Source organism: Procambarus clarkii, chromosome 64 (genome assembly GCF_040958095.1).
Source record: "Procambarus clarkii isolate CNS0578487 chromosome 64, FALCON_Pclarkii_2.0, whole genome shotgun sequence".
NCBI lineage: Eukaryota > Metazoa > Arthropoda > Malacostraca > Decapoda > Cambaridae > Procambarus > Procambarus clarkii.
The window spans coordinates 11819362-11845572 of NC_091213.1; the positions used below are offsets into that span (position 1 = coordinate 11819362).

Below are 26211 nucleotides of genomic sequence, written 5' to 3' on the forward strand. Positions count from 1 at the left end.
ACATAACGAGGATGTAATTTACACAGATTTCACAAAAGCTTTTTATAAATGTGACCATGGTGTTATTGCACAAAATGCGTTCAAAAGGAATTACCGGAAAAATAGGCAGATGGATCTACAATTTCCTGACCAACAGAACCCAATGTGTAATAGTCAACAAAAAATCCAGCCCATCAACCGTGAAGAGCTCAGTCCCCCAGGGTACTGTGCTTGCTCCAGTACTTTTTCTCATCCTCATTTCAGACAGACAAGAACACAACCTATAGCACTATCATCCTTTGCAGATGACACTAGGATCTCCATGAGAGTAGGCAACATAGAGGTCACGGCGTGGCAACTACCGACCAATCTCACTCTTAGACTCAATAGGCAAGTGCTTTGAAAAAATCATGTCAAACCGCCTTAACTACTACATGGAGTACAACAACCTCTTCACAGAAAAGCAGTTTGGCTTTCGAGCACATAGATCAACCCAGCACGCAATTAACATCATCTACGACGCCTTAAGCTCAATTCGCAAGCAAAAACAGGTAGCCTTGATTGCGACGAGGGACGTACACAAGGCCTTCGACAGCCTGTGGCACGATGGTCTGGTGTACAAACTAGCAGACTTACCAGCGCAAAACTGGACCCTCCTCAGGCTGATCAGTAATTTCCTTAAGAATAGGCAAGTTACCCCCAGCTTCAAGGCAAACGAGGCCGCAGCCTTCACCCCAACAGCTGGAGTCCCCCAAGGATCATGCTTGAGCCCGGTTCTCTTCAACATCTTTGTAAATGACCTGCCCCAACCAGAGTATAGGGACACCATTATCGTGCAATTTGCGGACGACGTAACGCACGTAATAACATCTAACCCTAGCAGCCAAGCGGCCAAACATGCAACTGCAACCCGTAAGGCAAACGTAGAACTAGCAAGGACTGCTAACTGGGAAAGGAAATGGAGGATCACCACTAACCCAGAAAAGATTCAATTAAGCACTGTCGGCTGTATGGCCTTCTCAATTGAAAACGAGGGGGGAATAAGAATCAGGGGTGAACCCATAGCCATCTCAAACTCCAACACAGTGCTCGGTTACAACTTCAACAGGCTTCTCAACTCCTCCCAGTACGTATCCCAGAAGACAGCGATGGCCCGGGGCTCACTGGCGAGGCTCTTCCGTTTCAACCAAGCCCCATCCCACATCAAGCTCCACCTATACAGAATGATCATAAGGCCTAGCTTGGAATACCCATACGTTCCCCTGAACCTCACCAACAAATCCAACATGTTGAAGATTCAACGAGTACAAAACAAAGCACTTCGCTTTGCAGAGGGCCTGACTCTGAGTGACAGGGTGAGAACCGACCTGATCCATGAGACGCTCAACATGAAGCCAATGAACATTAGGCTCAGTTACCTGGCCAGAAGACAGCTGTACCGTATGAAGAACATGTATGTCCCAGACCCAGAAGATCCCTTCGTAGCAGAAAACACCACCAGCGACTACGAGATCCACGAACCACCACACAGAACCAGAAGAATCACTCTCCAACAAAAAGTGATCAGACATATCCATGATGAGGCCTTCCCAAGCCCTCAGATACTAAGCGGTCTGCCAGACGATCCAGATGAGTGGCCCATCCCGGACCCAATCTACACCAAATGAAGAATAAAGAAAGAAAGAAAAAAAAAAATAAATAAATATAAATAATAAAAAAAAAAAAAAAAATAATAATAATAAATAAATAAATAAATAAAAAAATATATATAAATAAAACACCTACAAAAAATATAAAACCAAAAAACCATTTGTCGTGGCGTCAGAAGTGTAACTACCCTGATGTTTCTAAGATTAGCCTCCTTCAGCCAACTCCATCGGCTCTAGTGCTTTAGGACACCAACAAGGTCACAAACACTAGCCCCCCCAGCCAATGTACTGACAACCCAACATAACACACACGCAAACAAACAACACATACAAAAATGTCAACCCATGGTGGACAGGCCACCGAACTTTCAAACCTCCTCTCTCTCGACACCCGCATCCTCTTCCTGAATTTCATCTCCCCATCCCTCTACCTCCCCCATCCTTTCCATTCCCTATGGACATCAAAGCAAAGGTCACGGCGAACCTCCAGTCAGATGTAGATCAGGTCTTTCTATGGGCTACAGAAAATAATATGGTGTTTAACGAACATAAGTTCCAGCTCATGCGCTATGGAAAAAATGAATATAAAAACGGAAACCACGTACAAAACTCAGGCAAATCATAACATAGAACGAAAAGGCAATGTAAAGGATCTGGGTGTACTCATGTCGGAAGACCTTACCTTTAAAGAACACAAAGTAGCCGTCACAACTGCAAGAAAAATGACAGGTTGGATAACAAGAACTTTTCACACTAGATATGCTATACCGATGATACTTTTCAAAACGCTTGTGCTCTCTAGAGTGGAGTACTGCTGCACAATGACGGCACCTTTCAAAGCTGGAGAAATTACTGAACTGGAGAGCGTGCAGAGATCCTTTACTGCTAGAATCCACTCAGTAAAACATCTAAACTATTGGGACCGACTAAAGAGCCTAAAACTGTACTCCCTTGAGCGCTGGCGGGAGAGGTACATAATTTACACGTGGAAATTATTAGAGGGGCTGGTCCCAAACCTGCACACAGAAATAACATCACATGAGACCAGAAGACATGGCAGGATGTGCAGAATACCCCCGTTGAAAAACATAGGTGCAACTAGTTCTCGGAGAACTATCAACATCAGAGGTCCGAGACTGTTCAACACGCTTCCACTACACATAAGGGGCATAACTGGCCGACCCCTCACAGTGTTCGAGAGAACTGGATAAGCACCTCCAAAGGATACCTGATCAACCAGGCTGTGACTCGTACGTCAGGCTGCGAGCAGCCGCGTCCAACAGCCTGGTTGATCAGTCCGGCAACCAGGAGGCCTGGTCGACGACCGGGCCGCGGGGACGCTAAGCCCCGGAAGCACCTCAAGGTAACCTCAAGGTAGCCATTAACTTTATTTGACTCAATATTACCCTTAACAGTGTTATACATTTATAGATTAAAGCTTATTTAACAAACATTTAATGTTAACTAAACAAGATTTATATTTCATTAAAATTATTAATAAAACACCCTCAACTATGCTGTTTAAGATCTAATGCCTCACATTAGAATTTTCACAATTTCAACATACCATTCTATTCAATACATTCCTGAAAGGACTAAACTTGCAGATATGGTACCCACTAGCCTAAGCCTAGACTTCCATACCCATTCAATTTCCATACCCTAATATTTAATAGGTTTTTAGCAATTAACTTGTACCCTCTAATTCCAATGTACACAACACTACTTACTGTAGATCTGCAAGTATTTTCCTGCAGCTCTGTTGCCAGGACCTTCCACAACCTGTCATGTGAACAGTAAATATTACTAAAGTTATTTGCATAGCGATGTTATTTTGTTCATACCTGTACCACCAGTTTAACAGTTGCCCATTTACTGTACCACTTACATTTTAGTGTGGGCTTCATCCACTATCCTGATGTTAGCTGGAACATTTGTGCCAGCTGCTGGTTTGAAAGGGAGGCATACCATGTGCCAATTCAGGAAGCTTTCCACGTTCCTCACTGCATGTCAGCTCAGGACTTCACTACCATGTTGGGAGGCAGTTGAAGACTAACCAATCAACATCCCAGGCTGGAGAGCAGTGCCAGCTCGGGGAGAATTTACCACCTGCAAAAAATTTAATACTCTTAACAATCTACATCTATCTCATCTTTACCTAGCCCCCAAACCTTACATTTGTCAGCATTAAACTGCATCTGGTAGTCTTAACCATTTCAAAACTATATAGGGCATCGGTATTTTTTATTTGCCAATTCTGCAACTATTGCAGTCTAAACCATAATCTTGCGAATAACCGAGGTCCAAGGAGAGCTTTTAGGCACTACTTACAAAACTTCTCCCAACTTAACCCCATTTATACTAATTTCCTTTGGTATAGCCATGACCTAATCAACTTTAGTCAGCATTCCTAATGATCCGAGCCCCTATCAATTTTGCGCCACTATCAAAATCTCTGCTGAAGTCAAGGTACACAAAAAACCAAACCTTATCACCATTTCCTCAACTATGCAACCTAATCCATGAACATTTAGTAATAAAACTATGCGATTCATGTATCTAGTCATGTTTCTCAAAAAGAGTAGAGAAATGGCACTTGCAATGTTAGATTCTAGTAACTTTCCTCACAATAGACTAAGCTAATTGGTCACTAACTTAAGCGTTAAAGTTAACTCAAACTTTTCCTTTAAAACTTGCTATATTAGGAACTTTCCACGACCGGCCTTTACCCGACATAATTAAATAGGGTAAAAACGGTATTAAATGCAGTAAAACTACGGTAAATTCAATATGATAAACTTGCATTCTTTAAGCATGGGCTGCATAGTAAGTGAACTAAACTAAATGTTAAGCACCCTGGCAAACCACTTCGTTATATTCAATTTATTTAATCACTTTGTCCGGCTAGAATTTTTAAGATTAGATTAAAGGAACACCCTCCCTGGTAACGGCTGAACTAGTTAACCAAATACAAATATTTAGGCAAAATACTTTCATAAAACCCGTCTACTTCCCCCACCAGTAGACTTGTTCAGCTAAAGGCATACTGTAATGTTCCACTTTAGTAAATAAAGACTTAAAAAAACACTACCCCATCTGTGTAGTTACCGGTTACCTGACATTCTACGCTTAAAATAACCCATCTATTCTCCATAATTGTTCGATATAACTTACCTCTCACCCGCTGGTCGAGTACACAGCAGTATATATCCTCCTCCATCACTCACCGCGTGGATACTATTTCACTCTGGCCGCAAATTGCCTCAAATCACCTACGTTGTCCATAAACATATATAGAAGAGCAACTGACCATAACACCCGTATAGCGATCATCACATAACGTGGGAACATTAGTAGTACTGCTGTCAAAACATAGATGGCGCCAGGACAAACGGTAATTCCTATGGACTCGCCTAGTTATGCGTAGGGAATTGAGCTTCAGCTGTTTGGTCCCGCCCCTCAGCTGTATTCACCTAGTTGTACTCACCTAATTTGTGCTTGCAGGGGTTGAGCTTTGGTTCTTTGGTCCCGACTCTCAACCGTCAATCAACAGGTGTAAAGGTTCCTGAGCCTATTGGGCTCTATCACATCTACATTTGAAATTGTGTATGGAGTCAGCCTCCACCACATCACTGCTTAATACATTCCATTTGTTAACTACTCTGACACTGAAAAAATTCTTTCTAATATCTCTGTGGCTCATTTGGGTACTAAGTTCCCCTTGTTCGTGTTCCACCCGTGTTAAAGAGCTGTCTTTGTAACTATCAAAATGCATATATCTTTGCTTTCACTTCAGTTATATTTATGATATGGGATTTAAAATTTGCCTATATTTCTGCTTCTCTGATGACATTAAAAAGTTTCGTTTATTACAGTATCTACATAAAATTAACATTTATCTTCATTAGGTTGTAGTTCTCATCAATAGGGAGAGCGTCGGTAAAAAAAAAAAAAAATTGTTTAAATATAAATATCTTTCCTCTCTCAATAATATGCCCGAAACGCTATGCGTACTAGTGGCTTTAGGTATTGTATGTACTAGCTCTATCTATAAATATCTATTTCTGCCCGAAACGCTTTGCGTAATAGTGGCTAGGCATTGTATGTACTAGCTCTATCTATAAAGCCAACAAACTTTGTAAAATCTCTTTATGTATGTACCTTACCTAAATAAAAATTATTATTATTATTATTATAAATCCAATATTATGTTTGTAAATCGACTATTTATGTACTTTCCTCAATAAAATGAACTTTACTTTACTAATATCTAATCTCTGTGACTAAAACGTAAGAACGACTTTATCTATGCCTTTTTGATAACATATACAATTATAAGCTTTATTAGTGAATCTCTATTAATTAAACAATATATCAGAGAGTGTGTAAGGTTCGGTGTTCCATGTGCGAAGAGACATGGGAGATTTTACATCAGTACAGTAAATGTTTTAAGTAGCGAACGCATACTAACGAATAACGATTAGTATAGACCAACACTATTGTTCTATGAAGTCGATCTAACTTCCAGACAAAGTATTTTTCAATAAGTCTTAAATATTTTCTAGCTAGTTATGTTAGATATTATTAGAAATACGTATTCTACTTGTTAATATAATAAACTAAATTCTCATCTATGTCATTGATGTATATGACAAAAAGGGTAAGCCCCAAAATGAACCCTCTGTGGCACTCCATTTATCACATTTCTCCATTCAAATTCGTCCCCTAAGATGGGTATGGGGTGCATAATAAATGAACTAAACTAACTAAATTCGTCCCCATCTAGCATGGCCCTTTATTCCGTTTGTTTTAACCATTATTTTATCCTCTCTAGTATATTACCATTTCTTCCATTCGCCTGTAATTTAATTGCCAGTCTTTCATGTGGTACCTTATCAAAGGCTTTAACAAAATCCATGTATATTACATCTACTGAAAGGCCTTTATCTGAATATCTGATTACCGTTTAAAAAAATGTGAGCAGGTTTGTAAGGCAGGAATCTATTTTTAAAAAATTGAACGCCCTTAAAGGCAGCCTGTCCCCTTGGCCGTATTCTAGCACCATAATCGGCAGTGGGAAATAGTTCTGGCCGAGTCAAATATTGTCCAAACACTCTTAACTCGCAGGCACTTAATGGAATGCCACCCAGCTCCTTATTGTCCAAACTGCATTGTCCCACTTCATCATGCATCTCCTTGTAGAATGTGGAGATTTTCAGGATAATCATGTCTTGCTTCACTAATGTTCCACAAGGTCATTTATCTATAAACAGAATCCTTGGTGAATCTGATACCTTCGACATCACTCGTGTGCTTTTGTTCTCATATTGGCTTCCTAAGTGATATTTAGCACCTTTTGAATATCTAAGAACACTGATGGTACTACACAAGTGTCCCCAGCTTAGAGCCTTCATTTGATAATTACTTAAATATATTCTAGATACCTTTTTTCCATTGGTTTATGGGTGGGGAAAATGCATATACATAATCTTTCCCAAATTATTTTACTGAAAACATGTGTTAATGAATTTAATATCCTGAATAAGCAAGTTTCTTTAAACAAACATTCAAAAATTTATGAATAGGAACAGAAATTTCTATGTTTTCCAAATTCTGATGGTAAAAAATTAAAAAAAAAAGAGGTAGATTGTTTCTTTATATTTATTTACTATTTACAGTCATATAAAAATAGACTCCCACAATGCAGTGGCAACAGTATCACAACGAGTATGTTAAGACTGGGATAAAATAGGGAAGCCGGGCCAATGGAAGGAGAATTGAGGTAAAACATGGATTGGAAAGTTAATGTTATAGAGTTATTGAGATGTAATCAAACAGGGAACTGCTGGGTACAAACAAGGAAGAGATAGTGGAGGTAGAAAGGAGAGAGTGGAGTGAAAATAGATAGAAGTCAAGATAAAATAAATTGGGGATGAAACAGGAATGACTGAGGTAATGAGGGAGTGTGTACAAGATTGACTGCAATATAATTTAGATAATTAGTCTAAAGAATTAGGGTTGCAACTAGTAAAGTCATAATATAGAACTTAGGTTCCCATATTAAAGTATGATGGCTGGTGTTAGTAAGGTAGTTGAGAAGTGGAGAAGGAAAACATCCCAGTCCTCTGGATCTTATAACCCATACTGCCAAGATTTGTCAAAAGTTCCTTAAGTTCAATTAGCACATCTACCACCACTTTCCCACTTCCACTGAATGGGAAAGCACTTGGCCTTAAATGGGAAGATATAATAAAGTCTATACCCCAGTCTACTTCCTTAAAGACAGGGCCAGGCACATACAAAAATTTGACAGTCAAACCGTTGGACAACAGATACTAAACATCAGAATTTTGGCAACTTGCTAAAAGCTTCTGGGTAAGGTAAGCCAGAAGGTAACCACAAGGTAAGCCTTCTGAAACAGCAGACTGACAGCACCAACATAAGTAGTGCATAGTTAAAAGCATGCTATAAATATTACACCAAACCAAGATTTTCAAACAAGCAATACAAATCATAAGAAGATTCTTTTACCCTTTTTTGCAATCAATTAAGGCATGGTTTTGAGATACAAGAAATGCCTCATTTTAATATTTAGCCTTAAAATTTGCAAATTTGCTTGAAATAAAAGTAAGATCTAACAAATATAACAACAATTTGTGACCATTTAAGAGACCATTAGTAGTCCCAAACAACATTGCCCTAAAATACTGGAAATCTTGCATAACATCCCTAGGCTAGCAATTAAACTCCTCTTTATGTAATGGGAATAATTATTGCTATGTGTTAAGTATATATTATTTATAGTTTATACAAGGTATGGCAACTATCAACAGTACACACCTGATTTTGTGTAAATATTAAGAAGTGTTAGGTAGATCTGCCAGAATTGCCAACCATATAGCTCAAAAGAGCATTGCACCATTGTACATAAATGTTCATAGTTATATATATATTATATATATTGTACCTAATATCCAGAATTGCCCAAGCTGAATTATCTTTTAAGCATTAAATTTGTCAACAAATCCTCTTTGAATTATACTTCTTTTATTATATACATGACCTTTTTTTTCTTTTTTGGAATCAAAAGTTAGAACCTAGCAAAGTATTTTTCAATACTGCCTACCATAGGTAAAACTTGGCCTAAGTTAGAAATTCATGTCAATATCCCAATATTATTAGTGCAAAAATGCTCTGACTATTAGACAAAGTAGTACAGTTCTGGTTATTAGGTTTGACATTAATTGTTATACTGTATTTATGTATATACTGTTTTATTTCTATATATATATAATATACATATTATATATATATATATATAATATATAATTTTGATTGCTCATGCATTCTCTCTCTCTCTCTCACACATATACACACACACACTTCTATTATAAAACAGTATATTCACTGCATAGTTTTAAAATTTCAATCTATAAATAATTTAACTCGTACACTATGTACAGCATCCACACTCAGAAAGGCCAAGTTCCACGACCAATTTTCACACATAATTAATTAATCGGCCATAAAAGCTTTGCATTAGTCAGCACCAAAGCAATTGCACACAGATGAAGTTGTTGGTAGTAATGCTGAAGACATTCCAAGAACAGATCAGAAGTGACACAGTGCCAAAGCTGGTACGTATATATATAGACTATATGTACACTGCTAAAAGCTTATGCAATATACAGTAGTTTTACAGTATCTTGTTCTCGTGAGTTTAATTATTTTGACAGCAGGAAAAAAAAAGTGTCCAAGCTGTAATGTCCCTGTATGTATGACATGCTTGTCAATTCATCAGTCTGGTTACATACTGCTGGATCTGGTTACATACTGCTGGATCTGTCCAGTAACTGGATGAGTGACCATGCATATAGTCTTGCCCATGGCTTTAAGGGGCTCCCAATAAGCCATATAGGGTTCTTGTCTTTGAAAATGGTGCACCAGAGTGAGTGAGTGTGTGTGTGAGTGAGAGTGTGTGAGTGAGAGTGTGTGAGTATGAGTGTGTGAGTATGAGTGAGTATGAGTGTGTGAGTATGAGTGTGTGAGTATGAGTGTGTGAGTGTGAGTGAGTGTGTGTGTATTCACATAGTTGTGTTTGCGGGGGTTGAGCTTTGCTCTTTCGGCCCGCCTCTCAACTGTCAATCAACTGTTTACTACTTTTTTTTTCACACCACACACACACTCCAGGAAGCAGCCCGTGACAGCTGACTAACTCCCAGGTATCTATTTACTGCTAGGTAACAGGGGCATTCAGGGTGAAAGAAACTTTGCCCATTTGTTTCTGCCTGGTGCGGGAATCGAACCCACGCCAGAGAATTACGAGTCCTGCATGCTATCCATCAGGCTACCTGGCCCCGGGTGTGTGTATATGTGTGCGAGTGTGTGAGTGAGTGTGAGTGAATGTACTGTATATATACATACACCTACATAGTGGTGTGTACATACATGTACCTACATAGTGAATGTATGTATGCATGTATATATGTATGAGTATATATATGTATCTATATATGTACATCTGAATGTATGTATCTATAATATGTTATTGCTGGAAACATGTAGAAGATAATTCACAGGTTATTAAGTTCAGTTGTTTTATGCAGTAACTAGGCATACTTTACTGTACAATCCTGCAAGTATAATGCCTGAGCAAATCATTGTCAAAACCACTAAGGCAACTCCTACGAGTCTCTTATTTAGTTATCTGAAGAGCTCTGACATATATATACATATATAATCTAATGTTTAAAAGCTGCATGAACGCGCAAGCCATAGATCACTAGGAACTATTTGACCCGGCAAGGATTTAAACCCATGCCTTCCGCGTACCGGTGGTCACAGTACTGTGTACGTTTAGGGGTGATCCTGGACGGTATGGGTTTGAATCCTGGTGGGCATTGGTTCGAATCCTGGCCGGGTCAAATAGTGTTGTTAGTGATATAATCTAATATTTAAAAAAGGCATCCAACCATGCAGGACTGATTACATTAGGCAAGATGCTCAACATGGTTAACAGGTTAGCACAAGAGCATTATCTCTGCCTGTTCCGAGTACTGATCTGTCTGAGCGAAAAATTAAACTAAACCAAAAACCTCAAGTGGGCTTCAGGACAAGAATCAGCAAACTTTAAATTGCTTCAACAGTATTTTTGTGCATATTTACAACAATCAAATCCAGTGATGACCAAGTCAAAGAATCTATGTACAATATACAACACGATCTAATGCATTATTAACTAGCTGAAAGTGTTACTTTGAATCATATTACTTTGTCTAGAAACTTTATATTATAAATGTGTTAGGAGAAAATTAGTACTGTACAATCATTTGCATAAATATCACTGATATTAGTACAGTGCAAAAATATTAGGGTCAAAATGCCAGTAACAAAATGAAAATAGTGGACAAATATGTAATGAATAATTAAATAATCATTATTAATATATCTGGCATGCAATCCCAATTATGAGATCTAAGAAATGGGCAAATATAACCAGTTAAAAATATTAAACTGAAATCTGTAAATTACAACAGAAGGGAATGGTTATTATAAATATTTGATTGTATTTTGCAAATGCATCATCCAACTTTAACTAAACATTCAAACTTATACAACTTAAAACAATTTTAAGATAAAATTTAAAAACAAATGTATAATCTTATATTACAGTACATCAAAGATTATTTCCAAGTGAGTATCATCTGCATTGATCTGTATCAATACAGATATTCAACAAAACCTTGCCTGCATTTAATGGATAAAATACAAGTAGACTCATCTTATGTCAGTGATGATAACACCAGATCACTCGAGATGTCCCTACACGTATTCATCAATATATATATGTGTATATATAAATAAACATTTTTATGTGTGCAAAAGCACACATAAAAACTTAAAACACAAGACAAAGGGTCTTTCTACAATGGAATGTCTAGCTTTTGGTACCTCTATAGTGTTGACTTAATTTAGTCTCTTAACATTGTGGAATATTAGTAAAGCACAAAGTGGTTTAGCAGTAAAATCACTTAGGACTAGCTAACGCCTCACCCAGGTTGCCACCATAATGGTAAGAAATGGTTTCAAAACATTAACTTGGCATAATCACCACACATGGGGACAAATTTGATAATACTGCCACAAAAGCAGCCAAGAGATACTGTAACTATGTAAAAAATTGCCTCATGTGTGGGAGTAAAGCAAAGCCCAGCATCTCATACATAGTATCTTATATATGCATTAAATATTTGGCCACTTTTTCCCACCATGCTCCAGATTAATACGCATGTTTCTTCAAACCATTTCAGAATCTTTTAGCTGAAGAAATTAAATATAAAGTCGTTTAAAGCTTGAAAATATAATCTAATTTTACAGGAAATGCATTACAAAGATGAAAATATAGCTTAAATACAAGCATAGTCTGTGTGTAGAGTGCAGTGGATGACGTACATATCGATCAGTCAGGTTAAGGTAGGCACTGGATGGATGACCACTTGGACAACCTCCTTCCCTAACTAGGGAAACCTTGATAAGACTAAAAGGCTGCCTGTCTCAGACAGGCTTTACTTTTACAATTTGTAAATATAAGGCAGAAATGAGAAAGTATTGTAATGTGTACAGTACATATTAATAAATCTATAATATATACAGCAGTTAAGTACTCCTTCAAATCTGAACACAAAAATGTCAAATTAGCATCAACTTCAAGTAGCAGTTGCCTCGGCATGCAAGGTGGTATTAATCTTGAGCAAAATATAAAAAGGGATATGGATTATTAAAAACGTTAAAACAAAATTCACCTGCATTTATCTGTTGGTCACCCTCTCCAATGGCCTTGTTGGAAACACAGAAGCACCTGGCTTGTGAAGGGTCCCCTATTTTGTCCAATGATTTTGTCTAGGTATGCTTTAAATTAGCATTGTCCTTGCTTTGGAAAGTTTAGACTGCTTCTTAACTTGCTCTTTACAAGGATATCCTGTCGTCAATTCTACAATGTGCCTTAGCATTCTTGAAAACATTCTCTTATACATGTTGAAAACGTGTTTAGAGTTTAACTTATTGAACCTGTTCAATATCCTGCACGTTTCTTGATGATCAGCTCTATTGTGCCTTGTTTGAAACAGTGTCTGCCGCTGAGCCTTCAGTCACCTATCCTGGTAAAGAAGGTGACTTCTGGTTTGATTCTTTTTATCCCCCTTCACAATTTTAGCCACAATCTTCCTGTTCCTACTACAGCCACTATGGGGACACTGGCCAATAGATAACTCATCCATACAGACAACTAAATAAAACTTTTTATATGAGCAAGAAACAAAGTATAAATAATGTTAACAATTTTGAGGGTGAGGTTTAAAAAATTAATGTTTTGCATTTGCTACAATTTATAATGCATAAGAATGTATAAAATGCAATAAAGTACCAGTAATCATTATTTGTAAACAAATTATGCAAATACATCTACTGTAATCAAAATATTGTCACCCATGAACTATTTTAGGTACATTGGCCAGCAGGCTACATAGGAAGTATAATGTTTATGAAGACATTAGGCCTATATATTTGACTAATGACAATTTTAATTATAAAGTAAGGCTCATGTCTAGTTCACTGATCAAAATGCAATACCAGCCTATAAGATGCTGCACCATTTGGATACGGAACATAATGTAACCAGCACATTTGGCCTGACCATTGAAAAAACTAGGCACCATATCTAGCACTTACCAGGGTCTGGATACAGTATACTACTGGAAATAGCACTGCAAAAACTAATATAATACATTTGCCCTAAGAAGTAGTGCCCAAAACTTAATATAGGCATTAGGCAAGGTAGGCATTATCTTGGAATACAGTAAACTTATACATTCCAATAAAATACATCAGAACATAAAATCTTTGTCTACATTTAACACTAAAAGATAAACGTTTTACTAATTTTACCTTTATAAGGACAGTTACAAAAATTTGTGTATGTCTGTCAAGTGCACAGACTACATTCGCGTTTGTTCCCGTTCTCCATCAGGATTCATTTCAATTACTGTATCACACCGCCGTCCTTCCTCTTCTGCAATTGTAGTATTAAGAAGGGAATGTTCTCCTGTATAGGAATGCCGACGCGTATGCAAAGACATATCAGACTGATTTAGAGGTGATGTGGGTGAGGTACATTCACTCAGAGAGCCCCGATGAGCTATCTCTTTGACAGAACCTCGCGAGGCAGACCGCTCTCTGAGAACATTAGGGGGATCTTTCAAAGATCCACGACGGGAAGATAATGAAGAGCTGCTGCTGCGTCTTCCGAAAATTTCTCGTACATTTGGATACGAGTCATGAGTTCCTATGCCACCTATGGAATGAAAGCAATACTATGTTATATAAATGAATTGAAAACTATAATTTGTTAACTTCATAAAAAAATTCCAACACACCATATTTCACTTACAGTATGAACAAAAATATTAATCTATTTAAAATTTTGTTAAAATAAATTAAAGTATTTACCAAGGAAAGTATTAGAAGGAGAATAATAGCAAACATATTCCTTATTGGATGCCCATGCAGGGAATTCAGACTGACGGCGTGGTCGGTCACAGATCTCTTCATCTTCTGGTCGCTTCCAGGGAAGTGTAACTTCAGCCATTGTGGGAGTGGTAGTGCCTGTAATATATAATAATTTATGTCACAAAATCAAATAGGTGCCTTCCTCCAAATCTCTCAAGCATTATATCTCAAGCACATCTGCTTTTCCTGCACAAGTTCTTTGTTGCACCTATATTTATCAATCACTCAAAGATAGCAAACACTCTGTACTATCTACATTTTCCTTCAGAAATTTCTACACTTGCAAGGTAAAAAAATCAGAAGGGTCTTGGATTTTTATCGTCCCTTTGTATCAAGAGTAAGAAAATCTTGACCATATACACTATCTTTTATAAAATATTATTGCCCCTCTTTTTACCATAAACTGTTAGGTTGCTCAAGCCCTATCTACTTAAACTTTTTTGGTAGAGTTGTCACAATAGCTTCCCCAATGTTAAAGCCATGAAGGAACCAAGTCATAGGGAGCACACCAGGAATCTATGACCCAGAAGCACCTACTGGGACACCAGGACCAGAACCAGGACATAATCAGTTATGAAGGAACGTGTGGATATCAGAGATAAGCACAAAACTGTGCAAAAGACCAACCAGAAAATCAAACTGCTCTGAAACAATTAACTACTTGGGAAAATTTGTAATCCTAATGAAAACTATGCAAACAATCCCTTCCACAGCAAAATCATCACGTAACTGTACTTGCCTGCCAACGGATGGCAGGTCCAGGCAATTCTATGTTTCAGTCAGCCAGCCAACTCATTCACAACCCTGGTACAGGTATGACACACTGCTCTATGGACCTGTCACATTTCACCTTTCAAATAAATGGAGCTGGCGATCTCTGAAATGAATGCTCCGTGCACGAGCCATTGCATGGTTTTGTTTATTTTGCTTCATGTTAGTGTTCCGTGCAACCTATGCCACAAGTTCTCTTTGTTGACAGTTCACTCCAGCTACTGTATCAAGAATTCTCTTCCATGGTAGCCAGCTTGCATTGCATTCCACTTGCATTCCTAGTGGAATGCACTAGGAAATGGTGTAGTGGAGGCTGACTCCATACACAGTTTCAAATGTAGATATGATAGAGCCCAGTAGGCTCAGGAATCTGTACACCAGTTGATTGACAGTTGAGAGGCAGGACCAAAGAGACAAAGTTCAACCCCCGCAAGCACAATTTGGTGAGTACAATTAGATGAGTACACACAAACAAACAAACACAAATACACACATCCCCCAGCAAGCAGACTGTAACAGCTGTCTAACTCCCAGGTACAGTACTTCCTTCTATTTACTGCTAGGTAACAGAGGCATCAGAGTGAAAGAAACTGACCATTTGTTTAGGCCAGCACCGGGGATCGAACCCAGACCCTTAAGACTACATATCTTATTGCTTGCTGAAATATTGAGAGATTGCTGAAATTGAGGGAATACAGAGAACATATACAGCACGCATAGACAAGATAAAGCACCTAAATTATTGGGATTGTCTCAAAGCTCTCCAAATGTACTCACTAGAAAGGAGACGAGATACCAAATAATATACACATGGAAAATACTGGAGGGACAGGTCCCAAATCTGCACAGTAAAATAACAACGTACTGGAGTGAACGACATGGAAGAAAATGCAGAATAGAACCAGTGAAGAGCAGAGGTGCCATGGGCACAATCAGAGAACACTGTATGAACATCACAGGTCCACGGTTGTTCAACGTCCTACCAGCGAGCATCAGAAATATTACAGGAACGTGGACATCTTCAAGGGGAAACTAGATTGTTTCCTTCAAGGAGTGCCAGACCAACCGGGCTGTGGTGGGTATGTGGGCCTGTGGGCCGCTCCAAGCAACAGCCTGGTGGACCAAACTCTCACAAGTCAAGTCTAGCCCCAGGCCGGGCTTGGGGAGTAGAAGAACTCCCAGAACCCCATCAACCAGGTATCAACCAGGTATATCCAAAGCGCTGTCCACTCAGCCACATGGCCCCCTAGGCTTCCCTTCTCTGTGGGTCCTGTTGATCGAGTGTGTATTCTTTCTATGGATAAGCTAGTGTGCTCCCTTCAACATCGCTCTTCTTTTGAACTTATGCTTCTCCATAAAACATGTTCTCGGTGTTCACTTCTTTCAATTGGTCAGCAGGTTACTGCCATAAGCCTTTTTGTGATGCATTCTGTTGACAATTTTTATGGGAAGGACGTTGTAGCAGTTTTGACACACTTTGACCCAAGATACCCAGGCATATTGGGTAAGTGTCTCAGGGAATTCAGTGGGGTTGGTTCATTTACCCTTCCAGGGTCTTTGACTCCTGTTCAGCTATCTATCACCATTAAAGATTCATACATAATAATACAGTATTTTGTTTATACAAGTATACTGTACATACATTTGATACATGAACAGTAGAAGATACATAAGTAAGATAAGTACAGAGCATAAATCCACTAATATCAGAGTGATTCAGACATTTTATCAGTGATGACTAAAATAATTTAGTATGAATTGCCAAGCCCTAAAGTTTGATCAATACAATATGCTAATTAACTGATTGGTCTTTTCAATTTGTCAGCAACTAGACATTCTAAATTAAAGAGAACAAAATATATGTTCCGTAAAGCATTCTACTTGCCATCGTCTGGAACGATGCTCAGTTGCCGTTGTACTTTCCGAGCAGATGTGGGAACATCCTCTGTAATTAAAAATAAAAATTAGAGGATCACCATAGTGTTAAATATTAATTTATTTTAGCCTGTTACTCTGACTTTGGTTAAAAAAAAAAAAAGTTAAGTATGCATGAAATTTTATGTTGTTACAGCTAACATAATCAAATGAAGAATGTAAGCGGTCATACATACTTAACTATCAATAGAAAGAGTTAAGAAATATTCCAATCACATGTGTAACACTCAAGAATATTGTCAAGTTAAAGACTATAAGCTCCAGAAGTGTCTGGAGACTCCATCTAAAATAAGGAGTTGGCTGAAGTACTACGCTAGCCACCGAAACTACAACTCTGAAAATGTCTTGAACAAGGAGCATTTTTAATCACACAGTAGTGTGCTCCTCTAAAAGACTTTCAGATGAGTTGGTAGTAGTTTATGAAGAGGTGAAGAGGGGGTTAATAACTGTATTATGATACATTGGTGCACTGGTGTGGATAATCTGCAAGTGTGTGATAGTGCCAATTCTATGTGATGCTTATTAGCAAGGAAGATGCAAGAACTTTTTTTACTTCTAGAGTTCTTTCATTCTTATACAGCCACTGGCACGCATAGCATTTTGGGCAAGTCCTTAATCCTATGTTCCCCAGAATATGACCCGCCAAATCATTTAACAACCTGGAACCCATTTTGCTGTTGGGTAAAAAGAGGCTACAGTTAAGGATTGACACCCAAAATATCCTCCCCAGCCAGAATAAGAACCCAGGACAAAGCAATCATGAAATGCCAGGTGAATGTCTTACCATTACACTACGGAGACTTTTTTCCATGATGAAGCTAAATTTCCTAATTGTATATTATATTAAAGGTAAGTTACTGTACCTTTAATGTGTCTCATTATACTTAAACATTCTCTCAATCATCTCCCACACTTTAAGTGTTTAGCTTATCACCTGAATGTATCGTCTTGTGCTTCTTCATAGTTGCAAGATGAGTGAATCAATTCCCATGCTCTGAACACTCATGAGGTTTGTGACTTGAATGCACTAACATGTGCTCTATTGTATCTCCACGTCTTCTAAATTTTTTGCCACACTCGGTACATTCAAAAGGTCTTGTATCCGTGTGCACCATCATGTTGTGTCTCTTCATATTTCCAAGACGACTGAATCTCTTCCCACACTCTGGACACTCATGAAATTTGTCATTTGAATGCACTGGCATGTGTTGTATTATATATGTATGTCTTTTAAATTTTTTGCCACAGTCAGCACATTCAAAAGGTCTTTTATCTGTATGCACCATCCTGTGTGTCTTCATATTTCCAAGATGACTGAATCTCTTCCCACACTCTGGACACTCATGAGGTTTCTCATCTGAATGTACTAACATGTGTTGTACTATATCTCCACGTCTTCTAAATGTATTATCACACTCAGCACATTCAAAAGGTCTTTTATCCATATGCACCGTCCTATGTCTCTTCATATTTCCAAGACGACTGAATCTCTTTCCACACTCTGGACACTCATGAAATTTATCACTTGAATGCACTAACATGTGACGTATTATATCGCCACGTCTTCTAAATGTAGTACCACACTCAGCACATTCAAAAGGTCTTTTATCCGAATGCACCATCCTGTGTGTCTTCATATTTGCAAGACGACTGAATCTCTTCCCACACTCTGGACACTCATAATGTTTTTCACCTGAATGCACTAATGTATGTTGTATTATTTCTCTATGTCTTTTAAATTTTTTGCCACACTCAGCACATTCAAAAGGTCTTTTATCCGTATGCACCATCCTGTGTATCTTCATATTTCCTAGACGACTGAATCTCTTCCCACACTCTGGACACTCATAAGGTTTTTCACCTGAATGCACTAACAAGTGCCTCTTCACATCTTCAAGACAAGTGAATACCATCCCACACCGTGGACACTGGTGAGTCTTCATCTTCTCTATGATAGGTGCAGTTTGTGTCAATGTTTTATAATCCTTTATATACTATTTATACTCCAGACTCCTGTCTGGTCACTGGAATGGTCATTCACCAGCTGCCTTTGACAAAATGGCTCCTGACCATACACACACGCATTCCAATGTTTTTTCTAGTTTCATTTTTTCCTTCTTCTTAGTTTTTGCTAATAACTGGTTTTCTACATCTATCAGCTATATTTTCTTCTCATCTTTTGCAATTAAGGAATGTACTTGGAATTCTTTCTTTGTGTATCATACATACGATTATATACTTTTTAAAGGAATCAGTTGTCTCCTTATGGATGCACTACCTAAGTTTACCTGGGAACCACTTAACTCTAATAGACTTGATGAGGACAGGAAGCCCTGTCGAAAGCGCTTGTCGAAAGTCTTCCAAATTGTCTTTATGATCTTTTCCAACTGTACTTTAACAGTTAATATTAAAGTATTTTGGTATTTTCAGCTTTGGCGGGTAGACAGTTCCATGGGTTCATAATCCAAGGAGGCAGAGAAATCTTTGAATATGTTAGATATACTACTTAGAATTAACACAAATTTGTTTGTAGTAAGCTGGAAGAAATTTCCTGAACATGATACTTTCTGAATCTGTGTATAGTATCAAAGGAAGGAGAAATGGTATTAATGATATGTTGCATTTAAAACAGGCTTAATATGTATTAAATGAATAAATACTGAATAAAACATAAAAATTACAACTGAAATTTGAAAACCTAATAATGACTGACTTCCCGAAGATATTCACAGCAAATTAACTCACACATACACACACACGTACACAATCAAAATCTATCAAACTTGCCTTCAGAGTATCTTTTCCATGGTAATGCTGATTCTGCTTCTGTAGGGCCACGTATTGAATTTTTAGCAGTAGTGTTATCTGCAGAGTATAGATAAAATGCATGAGTCGCTTGGCCTACCAGTTAGTTTAGTTCATTTATTATGCACCTCATACCCATCTTGTGGGTGGTCTACCACAATGAGGTATATACTTTTGCCTCCCAATTTTTACTTTATGCAAACACAAAAATTATTAATTTTTCATTAAAATTTGTAGTAAAACTATTACAAGATGGTAGAGAGTTAAAGGTTAAGCACATGCTACATATACAGTTGTCTAATAGATTTTATATTGCTATACTATATTTAACACCTTTTTGATACAAAAGCTGAACTTCACAATAAAATACCTCTACCTAGAAATGCATCTAAATAAATAATTTTCTATATACTGTAAGTACAGTATATAACATATTATATAACTATACACTATAACACATTATATTTTGGAAGCTGTGCTTATATCTTCGAAAAAAGAGGAAAGTGGATACAACTTAGCAGAAGTAACAGTACATGTATCCCCCATTGCCTCCAAAGATGTCAAGAGCTTCAATATAATGCATCATTTAGTGACAAGCATTAGCCCAAATTCAATTGTAAAGTGAACTTTGGTGAGTAAATTTTTCAACTTCCTTCCCAAATGAAGTTGAAGATCAGGTATACAGAGAATATTTCTGCTGGAATCACTGATCTCTTTCTGTCATATTAAATACCATTTATAATATTATATACATAATGTGCGATGTGTAATTTTTTTGTGTTATATTTTTTTTGCATTAAAATTCAACTTAAAAAAACTTCTGGATAAGCATTGTTTATGTGGCTCACCTCTAATGTATGGGGTCCTGCCATCGTCGTCTACAAAAGCAGGGTTGTCTCTCAACACGTGTTCCATGTAGTCTGCCAGAGTCAATAGTCACATGTACAGTATAAGCATGCAAAAGTCGAATACACTCCACTTTTATATGAAACATGGACATGGTGAGAACAAATCTAAATTTTACGGTGTGCGTATTAGTGCCAAAGCATTTAAAATTCAATAACTCTATGACAGAAGTTGTTAAGAACAAGTATTGAACTAAAAGTAAGAGAAGAATATTAAAAAAAAAATGCCACACATGTGCATGTTGCAGATTTACAGAAAGGAAGGAATAAAATTATACAAATTTGACATTTCAGAGGAAATAGACAGAAGTAATAGCTATAAAATGCCTAGGCACAAAATTATTAAGTGCACTTGGTAAATATAACTTGTAGAATTTGGTATAAAACCTGTGATGCATCCAGCAAAATAAATATTGCATATTTAATACTTGTCTAACATTCAGTAAGTCTCATATGACTGAATTTAACTAAGAAGCTTAGGTAGCTGTGTCAAAGTACAAGTCTCTTATGTTCCTTGTGTGATACAATCTTAATCATTTCGAAAATCAGAAAATTATGCATGACATTTTCTTCACAAAATTTAAATTTTTAACCCAATAATAACAGCTAGAAATCTGAAAATAAATTAATTGGGTATATAGTGTACATTAACATGTACTGTAAATATTGAAGCCATACAATGGGATTAAACCTATCATATGGCATCACTATTTTCTCATAGGTTTAGCATGTTCTTATTCCACAAAGAACATTTAAAAGAATGTTAAAACAAGACCAGAGTAAGAATTTGTCATCCTGTAAAAATGTTTAACGAGTGCATTGTGAAACTAGTAGCAATTGACATTTCTACAAAACTAGTTATTACAACTCACCACTTTGCAGTTTAATAGCAGAACCATTCTGTTGGAAAGCTGCCCTGGCATCCTCTACAGCTTTGACATCCTTCACTACACCATTCTCTGTCTGGCAAGAGCAAGAAAAATCCGCTATAAAGTCAACATATACACATAAGCATACCACATTTAAGGTAAAAAAAAAAAAAAATGATCAAAGACGTTGAATCTGAAATTGCCTTCGTGGTTAAGAATTTAATTTTCCACAAAGTACTTTCATCATGTTTCTTTAATATTGTAGGTTATGATTAATTTTTTAAGGAGAATATATATAAAATTTTGGAAATCTATTAGTTTTCAGTACCATGAGCATACTGCATTTTGCATAAAAAAATAATAGTCAGCAATATTTTAAATTATCATTTCAGTTTTAATGTACAAATTTACCCCAACACCAGTAAATTTAAATAGCATATAAAAACATTAGTGAATATTACTTTTGAATTGGATTTCAAAACTATATACAACACCAGTGAGAGAACAGAATCCCATTACTTTTGATTACGGAGAGAAAAATGCATGTAGAAATTAACTACTGGTACAGTATATTAAAACAATCCTCAAAGCTCAAAACATATTTGCCGAATGCTCATGAAAATAATCAGTTGAGCTTTGTACAATGCTACAGTTTATTTTTAAAAAATCTTCATTCTCTACAACACCTTATTACAGTAGAATAATGATCAGTGTGCTATAAATTTAACTACATGATCTACATAGCTGCTGTTAGAATGCTTCAGACTCTTTACTCCACCACCAACTAATCTACTTCCTTATGTTAGTCATACCGCAGAAGTTCATGCATCTCCATATTAGAGAGGTAACCAACCACAAAACCTTCTGCATGCTCCAGAGAACACGCTAATGGTATAAAATGGTGATAACAAGTTGGTTATCTTCTGTCACCTAAGAATCATGCAGATTTGTGCACTCATATGCAAGAGAAAATCTGTGAAACTGCCACAATGCTCAGTACTGTATATCTAAGAAAACAAAAATAGAGAAACAATCATAATCTCATTATCACATACACACACACACACACACCCAAACATTCTAGACATGCAACTTGTACAACATCCTCACACGCACGTGCACACACACACACATACACACACGTGGTAGATGTGTTGGTGTAGTAGACATTTTCAGAGTGGTAGACGGTTGGAACAAGTTAGGTGAGAAGGTGGTGGAGGCCAAAACCGTCAGTAGTTTCAAAGCGATATATGACAGAGTGCTGGGAAGACAGGACACCACGAGTGTAGCTCTCATCCTGTAACTACACTTAGGTAATTACCCTTAGGTAATTACACAGAATTGACTGTGTGGATAGCAGCCGTTGGCTGTGTGAATAGTAGGCTGGACATGTAATCCTGTGGCCAGGGTTCGATTCCCGGCACTGGCAAGAAACAATGAGTAGAGTCTCTATCACCTTAATGCCCCTGTTACCTAGCAGTAAATAGGTACCTGGGAGTTCGACAGCTCTTACGGACTGCTTCCTGGGGGTGTGTGTGGGTGTGAAAAAAAATAGTAACAGTTGATTGATTGACAGTTGAGAGGCGGGCCGAAAGAGCAGAGCTCAACCCCCGCAAGCCCAACTAAGTGAATACATACCCATACATTCTAGACATGTAACTTGCACACCATCACCACACACATACATACATATAGATCAGAATGTGCAGCTGTTGTATGGTGCTCATTTCTCTTTAAAGAAATAAAATAGAAAAAATGTAGACATTACTAAACAGATCCTGGGCCTTAAAAAAAAAAAAAAATTACGAGAAGTTGGATGCATTAAATATGCCACAACTATTTAACAGAAGAAAATTATATGAAATGATTCTTTTGTACAAATTGTAACAGAAAATCATTGAATTTTAAAAGGCGGAGTTTTTTTTGTAAAAACACAACATCGAGAATAAGGTCAGAATCAGATTAAAAAAGCGAAGGTGTTGAAAAAGGTATGTAAATTAAGTGAAAGAATAGTACAGTACTCTACATGCCAAAAACCATCAGAAGCATCAATACTTCATATAACAAAGGCTATTGGAAAGTCAAGACACCACAAGCATGGCAGTCTTCCCAAATTGGTGCCTTCTTTTGATAATTACTTACTTACAAGCATGGCTCTTATCCTGTAATTATAATTGGATAATTTCCCACCACACACACACTTATTACTATGGTTACTAAAGGAAGTAGCAGGAGCATTATTTATACTCTTTACTATAGTGCGCCAGTAGCATTCAACTCGCTGGAAAAGGCTGAGCGTCTAGACAAAAACAAAATATAAAAAACCAGCGTTGAATGTAATGAAACGCCATTTTCTGGGTGAGACCCGGAGGCTCCCCGGAGCTTTACCGGCTGATATGCTAATGTCAGACTTTGGCATCAGTCATGTGTATGGAGTTCTAGGGCCTACCGGGGACCACGAGCCAGAACCTGGCCCCCTCAGAGAGGCAAGGGGAGCAATGGCCTATAGAAACCCCCGTGTGGTTGGAAGCATTCTATGTCTGCCATCGACCGGGTCAAGCATCCAGAAAGGTAAGCATTCCAAAACAAACCCCTATTCTGGTGAAAATTGCTACCTAAGCCGAACTAGTGAATAGAACTCTTCAACAGAAAACAAGGAAACTAGTATGACGTCATACGTCACCGCGCCGCTGTCTGCGCAGCTCCCCCCTCCCCGGGAGGGGGAAGGGGGAGCCCCAGACCTCCCACGCCGGCTATCCACCCATCAGTTCTGAGGCTGGATGTCAAAACACGCGAAAAACGCCGACCGGAGGGAGGGAGGGTTGCCGGGGAGCCTCCGGGTCTCACCCAGAAAATGGCGTTTCATTACATTCAACGCTGGTTTTCTGGGGGGAGCCCCGTCGGCTCCCCGGAGCTAACTACCCACAGAGGAAGGTCAAAGGGACAAAACCGGGAGGCGGACACCACGCACCCCCCAAGGAGGCTAGACAACCGGCAGCAAACGCCAACCCAAGGCGCCACAGCCCCGAAAATCCCGGGAACAACACGAGAACCACGAGCAGCAAGGCCCCTGCACGAACACCAAAAATCCATGCCCGAAAGACCGCAAGGCCACGTCGCCCAGACGGCAGCGAGAGCAGCAAAGCCACGAACGGCACAGACATGAGGGAAGAACACAGGCAGCTTATAGCATCAGCCGAAGAACTGATGGGTGGATAGCCGGCGTGGGAGGTCTGGGGCTCCCCCTTCCCCCTCCCGGGGAGGGGGGAGCTGCGTAGACAGCGGCGCGGTGACGTATGACGTCATACTAGTTTCCTTGTTTTCTGTTGAAGAGTTCTATTCACTAGTTCGGCTTAGGTAGCAATTTTCACCAGAATAGGGGTTTGTTTTGGAATGCTTACCTTTCTGGATGCTTGACCCGGTCGATGGCAGACATAGAATGCTTCCAACCACACGGGGGTTTCTATAGGCCATTGCTCCCCTTGCCTCTCTGAGGGGGCCAGGTTCTGGCTCGTGGTCCCCGGTAGGCCCTAGAACTCCATACACATGACTGATGCCAAAGTCTGACATTAGCATATCAGCCGGTAAAGCTCCGGGGAGCCGACGGGGCTCCCCCCAGAAAAGGTCTGATAAGTGGCTGCCTGAATTTACTCCCAATAAATACAAGGTCTTTAAGATTGAGAACAGATAAAAGGAGACTAAGGCATCAAACCAGCCGAGAGGAAAACATCCAGCAACAAGTGTGAGAAAGGAAGGCGGCCCTAACGGAGGTCAACATCATATCATATATCTGTTCAAGGGCTCACATTAATTCCCATCGTTGAGGGGATAGGAAACCTGTACATGGACTTAGTGAAGTCCAACAGGTCAACTACTGACCATCCCCAGGATGCAAACCACAACAGTTACCCATTTCCTGGGTACCTATTTACAGCAAGGTGAACAGATGCATCAGTTGAAAAGACATGTGCATAACCATTTCTGCCCTGTCCAGGAATATCAGTGGCATAAGCAATGTCAGCAAATACTAGAACAATATTCATGATCTTAGCAAAGAATCACTCACAATACTAGACACACATATTAGGCTGATACAGGATTACACAGTACACTGTACAGAATTTTAAGCTCATACTATCTCAGACATGTAAGATGGATAAAATCTAGAAATTTGCCACCATATCAATCCCTGAGATAATGGAATTGTATTATTAGAACAGAAACATAGAGAAGACATGATCACAACACCCAAAATACTTAATATCTAAATGTATCAAAAAGGCATAAACTAAATTCGTCAGAGTAAGTATGGTGCGTGAAATGCATTAGGAGTGCTGTAGTTATAAAGGATAATGATAAAAAAATTTACCTTTAAAAAGGGAGAAATCCGAGTTGGCCAATAGCAACACCAAACAATTGATAGTTCATACGTGTGACTGAAGAATCACAGCTCGATCATCATTAATGCACACACATGCAAAACACACACATACACACACACACACACATACATTTTGTTATTTCATTTTTGCTGCATTAATAAATCTGTAAAAAATACAGAATAATGTTTGCACAGATACACGAAGAAAGTAAACACACTACACATGGGTGATCATGCACTTATTATTGTAAAACAAGGGTTTATACCCTATATCAAATTTCTTGTAAATGATGTCATATTGTGCTATACATTGTTATATATATATATATCTAGGATTAAAGCAAACCAAAATA

The 26211-nt window shown here is 38.3% G+C and overlaps 1 protein-coding gene across 3 annotated transcripts in view; it reads right to left on the reverse strand.

Moving 5' to 3' along the window:
- Positions 1-7275: 7275 nt before the first annotated feature.
- Positions 7276-26211, reverse strand: part of LOC123768994 (probable Na(+)/H(+) antiporter nhx-9) — a 180722-nt gene continuing 161786 nt past the window's right edge. For all 3 annotated transcript variants that reach the window (XM_045759925.2, XM_045759926.2, XM_069309187.1), the window contains exons 13-18: positions 21481-21571; positions 20552-20623; positions 19686-19763; positions 16849-16908; positions 14133-14288; positions 7276-13977 (exon numbers count right to left, since the gene is read on the reverse strand). In XM_045759925.2, coding sequence (XP_045615881.1) covers positions 13622-13977; positions 14133-14288; positions 16849-16908; positions 19686-19763; positions 20552-20623; positions 21481-21571 — 813 coding nt within the window. In that variant the 3' untranslated portion in view covers positions 7276-13621. The remainder of the gene's footprint in view (positions 13978-14132; positions 14289-16848; positions 16909-19685; positions 19764-20551; positions 20624-21480; positions 21572-26211) is intronic.